General features: G+C 38.8%; 1 protein-coding gene across 1 annotated transcript in view; it reads left to right on the forward strand.

Annotated features, from left to right (window-relative positions):
- Positions 1 to 1,185: 1,185 nt before the first annotated feature.
- The window catches only part of SYT16 (synaptotagmin 16), a 146,740-nt gene continuing 138,325 nt past the window's right edge, over positions 1,186 to 9,600 (forward strand). Inside the window, exon 1 of the mRNA XM_007949091.2 lies at positions 1,186 to 1,699. Coding sequence (XP_007947282.1) covers positions 1,186 to 1,699 — 514 coding nt within the window. The remainder of the gene's footprint in view (positions 1,700 to 9,600) is intronic.

Raw genomic sequence — 9,600 nt, forward strand, 5'->3', positions numbered from 1 at the left:
CAACCTTCCTTCCGAGGAGTGGCTGGTGGGTTTGAACCGCCAGCCGTCTGGTTAGCAGGCAAGTGTCTTAGCCACTATGCTACCAGAGCTCCCATATATATATATAGGCAATAAGATATACACATACCTAATAGGTTGGGCAATCCTACTTCCGTAGTGATACTGTGATACTGCCTTGGAAACCCAAGGAGGGGTTGCTATGAGTCGGGGCCGACTCCACGGCACATAACAACAACAACAACAACAACAATATACATATGCATATGTGTGTGCTTGTTTGTATGTATGTATGTATATGCATAGCTATTTTTCCTTGTCCTTTGTTCGTTGATGACCTAACTGCTTCCTTCAGGCTGTGAATTTGTGCAAAGAAGTATCTCTCAGGAGACTCACAGGTTATGGAGAGCTATCTTTGGGAGGTTGGAACAGGGACAAAGGCAATGAGATACTAGGGACATGTCTCCAGTAAGCTGGATGCTCTACTTGCCATGTTCATCTTTTCAGTGATTATGTTTGTTCCCCAAGAATAGATATAATTTCAAGAAGTTGCATAAAATATAAAATCCTATTTAAAGATTTGTTAAGAGCTTAATTCCAGGCACACATTTCCTTTGGAAGGATAAATCTTTGTGTCATGAGGCAAAGATGCTTATTAGTCTGCTCTCTGGGATCTGCAGGCTCGTAGATGGAGTATCCAACCTTTCTTGTACTTTGAAATGTCATGCCTAACTGCCTCTTAATGAAGATTCATTTATCCTTTTCACATGGTTAAGTATGGTCTGTGGGGAATAGACTTCTCAGTCCACATGAATAGAGCCCATTACTGCTAATGGAAGTTTTGCACATGCCTGAGGAGGTGAATAGGGATTGAAATAATCTATATTTAGACTTTCACAAAATCATTTTTGTTTAGCTGTATTAATATTTCAGTGATGATCTCCTTTTGGTACCCAAAAGCTGTTTAAAATTGGTTGTAGGTATTTGGTGATGGTTCTGAGGTTGTAACTTTAACAGGTGTAAGTATTTCTTTCCTCTGTTTCAGCTGAGAAGTTTTGAGAGTGAACTATTCACAGCCATTAAGAGACCATCAATTTAATTTTTCATCCTGCTTATTCTGTAGTTCGCGTAAGTCCAGAGTATGGGCAGAACTGAAAAGTGGACTTTGTAGACATCAGCTAGCTGGCCATGGTGTTGGTCATGGCCTCTCAAGATGCTCAGAAGTTCTTCCAGCCTCTGTCTTCCTGGATGGCTCGGGTTTATGAAGCTCTTCAGCAAGCAGGTGATACATTATCTGCTTCACTGGTTAATTTAAGCAAGCAAGACTCTAAATTAAGTGACCAGGACTTAGATAACATTCAGATTCGGGAAACTTACTTTGAAGATGAAGAACAAGACAATGATTGGAGTCAAGAGAACACGAATTCCTTGTTTCTTGAAGTGGATCATTTCTCCTGTTGTAATAGTGATTTGCAGGACGGTGCCCAAACTTCGAGACCCAACATTGGCCAACGAGCAAAGGACTCATGTTCCATAGTGTCCCAGTGGCCCAATCAGATCCTTGATGACCAAACACCACCACATGCAATTTCTTCTGTTGCCGAGGAAGAGCATCACCTTGAAAAACAAAGCAGTGGCCTTCAACCCAGCTTTGACAGTCAACTTGCTGGTACTTTAGAAAATATTAATGGAAAAAAGCAAGGTAAGCTAGCCAGCAATCACTTTTTCTGGGTTCTTCCAAATGGTCTTTGTACTAATTTATTTTGACTTGTTCTAGTTGTCATATGAGTTCCGTTTTTTTTTTTTCTTCTTTGCTTATAGCTTTCTACATTGTTGTTGTTGTTGTTATGTGCTGTCGAATCAGACCTGACTCATAGCAACCCCTCCTTGGGTTTCCGAGGCAGTATCACTATGGAAGTAGATTGCCCAACCTTCCTTCCAAGGAGTGGCTGGTGGGTTTGAACCGCCAGGCTTCTGGTTAGCAGTTAGGTGCCTTAGGCACTACACTACCAGAGAGGCATAATCAATATATAAAACTTTGGAAAATCCACCATGTTTGTGGGTTCCATATTCCAATACAATAATCGTAAGTCAACTGGTAAAAATGAGCCCCTGGATTCTGTTTGAGAAGCTCCTTATACACATGTCATGCTTTCTAAAATATCTTTTAAAATGCTCTCTTTTTTCCCACTGGGTTAGGTGTTACTATATTATTCAGTGTGAAATCCTGTGCAAAAAGCCATACTTGTTGCAGAATTTTTAGTTAATAACACTCCAAGAACATTTTCCACTCAGTGTTTCACTGAGATTTGATGTGGGATGACAGGAGATAGAAAACTTTGAAATAAGAGTAGCTTGATTTTCTTTTAGCCTCGAATGGGAAGGACACAGTTAAAAAAAAAAATGCCCATAGACCTTTATCTTGTCAGGACTGAGCACATAGTAGGGCCTCAATACATGGCTAATAATTATGGTAAAAATGTAATTAACTCTGAAAGTAGCTGCAGTGTGTTCTGGCCTGAGTTCCTCATGCTGCTGATACTCTAAGCCTGAAGGAAGGACATTCCACTGGGTTGAGAGACAGAGGCATATGGCGTGCATAGTAGAAGATCTGGTGTTTATATATGATGTGTGATTGTAATGCAGACAAAACACACACTGATTAGTGGGTCATTTATTGAATATAAAGGTGAAATCATTAGTTCCTTTCTCTGAGAAACCTGAGTTCTCTGAAATACTTCATTCTCTCTTTATCTGTTTTCAGTGACTCCTCTTAGCTTTAACTTTCTAGGGAAATGTTTTCTCCAAATACATGAAGTCTTGGCATATAAGGACACATACTCTCACATTTTTCTTGTAATTCTTTCTTGATACTCTTACTCAAGTTAAAGTAACGTTGATGTAAAATTGGTGAAAACTGAGGTAAGCTGATTCTTTCTGAATTTAATAAATGATAAATAATTGCAATTGTCAGTCTTTTGAAATTATCTGTGGAGATAATTCTAGAAATATGTGGGTTAGCAACAGAATTTCTTAGAGTTGGCTCTGAATTTCTACTACTTTAGAAAATACTTGGTGAAGTAGAACTCTATTTAAATTATTGATACAAAGTTGGATTAATAGATGCTAAATACTGACATTTTCATTTACTTATCTAATTATTGTAATAGCCTAATGGCGGTAAAACAATTGTGTTCATTTGTCCATTCAGAAGATGTTTATTCAGTGGATTGTAGCTTCCTGGAAGGGAGGGATCATGATAAACGGAGAAACTATTGACGTCGTCAAGAATTTCATTTTACTTGGATCCACAATCAATGTCCATGGAAGCAGCAGTCAAGAAATCAAATGATGTATTGCATTGGGGAAATCTGCTGCAAAAGACCTCTTTAAAGTGTTAAAGAACAAAGATGTGGTGCTGAAAATGAAAGTGTACCTTACCCAAGCCATGGTATTTCCATTTGCCTCATATGCATGTGAAAGTTGGACAATGAATAAGGAAGATTAAAGAATTGATGCCTTTGAATTATGATGTTGTTGAAGAATATTTAATATACTATGCACTTCCAAATTTGTTTTGGAAGAAAAATAGTCAGTTTTCTCCTTAAGAGCGAGGATGGTGAGACATCATCTCAGGTATTTTGGACATATTTTCAAGAGGGACCAATCTATGGAGAAGGACATAATGCTTGGTAAAGCAGAGAGCCAGTGAAAAAGAGGAAAAACTTCAACGAGATGGATTGATACAGTGGCTACAACAGTGGCTTAAATGTGGCAGTGATTTTGAGGGTTGCCAAAGACTGGGAGTTTTTTGTTCTGTTACACATAGGGTAGCTGGAATTTGGAAATGACTCGATGGCACCTAATAACAACAACACAGAAGGCAGGGACCATCCTTAGATGGTTAGAGTAACATTTCTGTATACTTAACATCAAACATAGTGTTAGGTACCTGGTGGAACATCAGGTAATAATGATAGACAAGCAACAAGTAAAGCTAACAATCTATGAGGTCGATACTATTATTATTCCTGCTTTGAGAAAATTGATGCTTAGCGAGTTTAAGACCACACATTTAGAAAGAGGCTGAGCTCAGGCAGACTAATTCCAGAGTTTACACACACACATGCACGTACACACTCACACAAGTTATCTTTCTTAAGAGGTATAATTTACATAGAGTAAAATTCATCCTTCTTAGTGTACAGTTCTGTGAGTTTTGACAGACACACAAAGTCACTTAATCACCACCTCACTCAAGATATAAGAGAGTTCCATCACCTCCAAAAACCTATCTTGCATCCCTTTGTAGCGCTCTTTCCCTACCTCTAGCACATAGCAGTTGCTGACCTATTTTCTGTCTCTGTACTTAAGTCAGGCATTTTGTAGCCTTTTGAGTCTGGCTTGTTTCACTTATCATAATGAACCTTAAGGTTCATCCATGTTATGTGTTGCAGTTAGTTAACTTCTTTTTATTTGTAAATAGTTTCTATTGATTGAATGCACCCATTTGATGACCACTAAGTAGCTGACAGGTATATGAATTGCTTCCAGTTTTTAGCAATATGAATAAAAATTTAGTACACATTTTCAAAACGAGTTTTTTGGTAAATGTAAGTTTTATTTTATTGTGCTTTGGGTGCAAATTTGCGAAGCAGATTTGTTTTACATTCAATAGTTCATGTACATTTGATTTCACGGCCTGATCACCATCCCCAACCAAAAAAGAAGCTCTCCTCCCTGCTCTTCTTATCTATGCATTCCTTTCTGTCCAGCTTTTCCTCTGTGTGAATGCTGCCCCTCTGATGTCTCATGGCTGATAGATCTAAGGGGTGCATCTCCCTGAGATAGGTGTTCTGCATGTAGATCTTTGTTTTGTTGGGCTAAGAGGTAATCCACAGAAGTGAGTCCAGGTAAAGGTAAGTTTTAATTAGGTTAATACCTAGGAGTTGGATAACTGGGCCATATGGTTGGTATAGATTAAAGACTACAGTCTGTGGTATGGATTACATTTCAACATAAAGATAATGAAAATCCTCACAACTGGACCAATAAGCAGCATCATGATAAATGGAGAAAAGATTGAAGTTGTCAAAGATTTGGTTCCATAATCAACACCAGTGGAAGCAGCAGTAAAGACAGCAGACTATGTATTGCGCTGGGCAAATCTGTTGCAAAAGATCTGTTTAAATTGCTGAAGAGCAAAAATGTCTCTTTGAAGACTAAGGTGCACCTAACCTGAGCCATGGTATTTTCAGTTGCCTCATAGCATAGTGCCTAAGGCACCTGACTGCTAACCAGAAGGCTGATGGTTCAAACCCACCAGCCTCGGAAGGAAGATAGAGCAATCTACTTCCGTAGTGATACTGCCTCAGAAACCCAAGGAGGGGTCGTTATGAGTCGGGTCTGACTTGACGGCACATAACAACAACAACATATGCATGTAAAAGCTGGACAATGAATAAGGAAGACCAAAGAAGAGTTGATGCTTTTGAGTTGTAGTGTTGGTGAAGAATACTGAAAGTACGATGGACTGCCAGAAGAATTAACAAATCTGTCCTAGAAGAAATACAGCCAGAATGCTCCTTGGAAGCGAGAATGGCCAGACTTCGTCTGACCTACTCTGGTCAGGTTGTCAGAAGGGACCATTCCCTGGAGAAGGATATCATGCTTGGTAAAGTGGGGGGTCAACAAAGAAGAGGGAAGGCCTCAATGAGATGGGTTGACACAGTGGCTGCAGTGAGGGGCTCAAGTGTAGCAAGGATTGTGAGGCTGGCATAGGACTGGGCAGTGTTTTATTCTGTTTGTTGTACATAGGGTCACTCTGAGTCAGAGCCAACTTGACGACACCTAATAATAATGTGGTTAGTATATGTTTAACTTTATAGAAAACCTTCCAACCATTTTCCAAAGTACTATTTTGCATTCTCGAAAATGTGAGAGTTCCAGTCACTTCATTTCCTCATCAGTTCATTGTGATGTTATTTATTTTATTTATTTATTTTTTAATTTTAGCCATTCTCATAGATTCTGGACTATCAGACATGCTTGTATAGCAAAGCACTTTAGAAGATACAGTGTCTTCCTCCAGAGCAGAGGGAATACTTGTTTGCTCTCCGATGTAATAAAGATAATGTCTTCCTTCAGGGCAAAGCTTAGGCAAGTAATAGGGGTTTTTTAAGTTTAGTGTTCCTTGACTGTGACATTAGCCCATTGTGAGTACAGAATCTGCCTGGGCCCACCTCTGCATTGCCCTTATGGGACTTGTTTGAGTATGGAGAACAAATGGGAACATGAAGTGCATACTGCTTGCTGTGCTTTGAGTAATAAGCTGTCCTCTGTCTCTGACCCAGGAGTCACATATTCTGCCAACGTCCTTGAAATCATAGCAGGCTAATTTGTTAGCTTTCAAGTAGGGTAAAATCTCAGACCCTTCACAGTTTTTAACATCTAATTTTTTTTTTTAATTTTACATTCTCCTAATGACTACCATTTTTAATGTAAATAATACACATGTCATTTATTTATTTATATTTTGCCAACTGTGCCTTCCCACCACAAGGTATTTTTGTAAGTGTGCTGTTGTTGTTGTTGTGTGTCGTTGAGTCGGTCCCGACTCATAGCAACCCCTCCTTGGGTTTCCGAGGCAGTATCACTACGGAAGTAGATTGCCCAACCTTTCTTCCGAGGAGTGGCTGGTAGGTTTGAACCGCCAGCCTTCTGGTTAGCAGTCAAGTGCCTTAGGCATTATGCTACCAGAGCTTCTCGTAAGTGGCCTAGGCTGATGTGCTTCTGAAAATACCTCATTGGGGGAGGGCATTGTTGGCCACAAAAGCCTTGTATAACATGCATATTGTGTGAAAATACAAATGACATTGAGCATCTTTTCATGTGTTATTTGTTATCTGTATATCTTCTTTGGTAAAGTGTGTGTTCATATTAGTCCTTAACAGAATTGTGACTTTAAATATTAAAGTCCATTTCACAGTGAAGACAGGCACAATAGTGAATGATAAAGAATAGCCCATGTGTGTAGGCAGGTATGGAGAAGAACATATCTCTATAAAGAGAGAGATCTTGTCCTGTGGCCCTCCTCAGTCAGTCATATACCTATTGGACATCTAATGTGCACACAAAACTGTGGGGAATGCACAAGTATACACAAGTATAAACCATGAGCTTCTCCCTTAGACTAATTGAAAACCTTATATCATTTGTTTAATTTATCCCAGAGGATGCAAAAATGTTTTTAATGCCTTAGCTCTTTGGTGGCAGTGGGAGCTGGGAATGCAGCAGGGGGCTAGAGTGAGACAGTCTCTTTGGCCCAATTCTCTCATGACTTTATAGATGGAAGAGCTTTACTAAGTTGCCTCTAGGGAACTTCCATTTTTTTTTTTCTCTCTCTCCCTGATGTGATACAACCCACTGATTTACTTGAAATGCATTACAGCCAATGAACAAAAGCTCTTACTCCTCTCTTTCCTGAAAATATTTAAATGCCCTTAGGGCCCTACGAAACTAGGATAAGTGACTGGACTCCCCGATGGATGAACGTTAAGACCCTCGTGTATTGGGATTTTACCTGCTGGTTAACCATCTTAAAAGATCCTTGTACACTTTCTTTTTTCTTTTCCTTTACACTAAGGGGTAATATAAGCTGTAGTTTATGGGCTGCCTTGCAGTCTATTAAAGAGAGGTATTTGTGGATACACTAGGAAATGGCAGCATTTTAATCAGTGATTTATGTTCACTATTTAAAAAGCCTTGTCAAGCCTGCTTTTCCCATTTAACCTTGAATTCTTTTCATAACACTGTATCTTGATTTTATGTTCCTTAATGTGCCGTATTTTTCTCCACAATGGATTTTAAGCTAAATTGGCCCAAAACAAGAGGGATGCTGAATGCTTTTTGTAACCATGGAAACATTTCTGGGCACTTACTGAAGAACTGGTTGCCAATAGTAATGTAACAGAGAAAATAGACACACTTCATGTAGCAGTTGCTGATGATTAAGAGGCAGAGAGACTACGTACAGTGCCATCCGAAGACAGGCTTTTTGGTTTACAGACCCAAATCCAAAAGACCAACTTGTCAGGGAGAAGCAGTTCCGACACCTTTGATACATGATGGGAAGGAGTTCTATTGAAGTTAAAAATCATCTCTGTTTTCAGCTCAGACTTTTTTTTGAAGCTGTTTTTTAGCCACATGTATTTGATTTCAAGAAATATGCTCACTATTTCCTGAAATAGACAGCTAATGGAATTCATTGTTCCAAGTACACTGGCATATAGAACTTGACAAGTAATCTAGCTAGATGGCATGTATTAAAAAAACAGAATAGCAGGTTTTGAAGTCATAATGATATAATTTGACTTACCAACCAGAATTAATATGCTAATGGAAAAGAAAATCTTTGTTTTTAGTTGTTGGTTGGTCTCATTGCTTTATGGGTTGAAGGTGTTTTGTTTTGTCAGCATTCTTGGCATTGCTTGTGGTGATTGAGACTAAATGGTATCAGACAATGTAATGCAGCTGATTCATAGACACGCAGTGACTCCTTTTCTTTCCTATAAGATACGTTACTGTATGAAAAAGGACACATACTGCCATTCCTTTCATTGTAATACTGGAACTTTGCATTTCCATTGCCTAAGTGCTTTCTTGAAAGTAAATCTGTCCCTAGTAAAATTTATCTGCACTTGTTGGTCTTGAGTGTTTGCCATCAGGTTTCTTGGTTCTCCAGAATGTCTAGGGAAATCATGGAACTACAGCTTCAGAATTTACTTTCTCTAAGCATTATGAAGTTAATTTTCTTGATATTTTGACTGGCATGTTTCAGAAGAGCTAGGTATTAATGCACATGTTCAACAAACAAACAAACAAAAAACCAAACTCACGGCCATTGAGTCAGACCCGACTCATAGTGGTCCCTCTTTGGGTTTCCGAGACAGTATCACTATGGAAGTAGATTGCCCAGTCTTCCTTCTGAGGAGTGGCTGGTGGGTTAGAACCACAAGTCTTCTGGTTAGCAGTCAAATGTGTTAGGTACTACACTACCAGAGCTCCCAATGAACATGTTAGGGGTTGACAAACACAGTTTTCAAAACCTTGGCATTTAAGGCAAACAGATTATTATTGTCAATTTTCAGTACTTTGCAACTTTCTATCATTTTTAAAGGAAAATTCAGACAGTTACAAAAAATCCTACATGAACATAAATTAGAACATGTAATTTGTATAACTGGTCAAAATAGGGATTCAAACTTTATCCTAACTTCTGGATGTTAAGATGGAATGCTAGCTCAAAATGCACAAACAGCAGAAGAGAAACCAGATGATTAGGACCTTCTAAAAATTACATTTTTATGTGCTTCCAAAGATGTCTCTAAAAGAGTCAAAAGAGAACCTACAGATTGGGAAAAAGTATTTGGTAATAACATATCCGACAAGGGACTTATCTCTAGAATTTGTAGAAAACTCCAACACCTCAATAACAAAAAGACAAAAAATCCAATTAAAAAATGGGCAGAAGACATGAATAGACACTTCACCAAGGAGGATATTCAAGTGCCCAACAAACGTATGAAGAAATGCTCACGATCA

This window comes from Orycteropus afer, unplaced genomic scaffold, assembly GCF_000298275.1.
Source record: "Orycteropus afer afer isolate SDZICR_OR568_19922 unplaced genomic scaffold, OryAfe1.0 scaffold00237, whole genome shotgun sequence".
NCBI lineage: Eukaryota > Metazoa > Chordata > Mammalia > Tubulidentata > Orycteropodidae > Orycteropus > Orycteropus afer.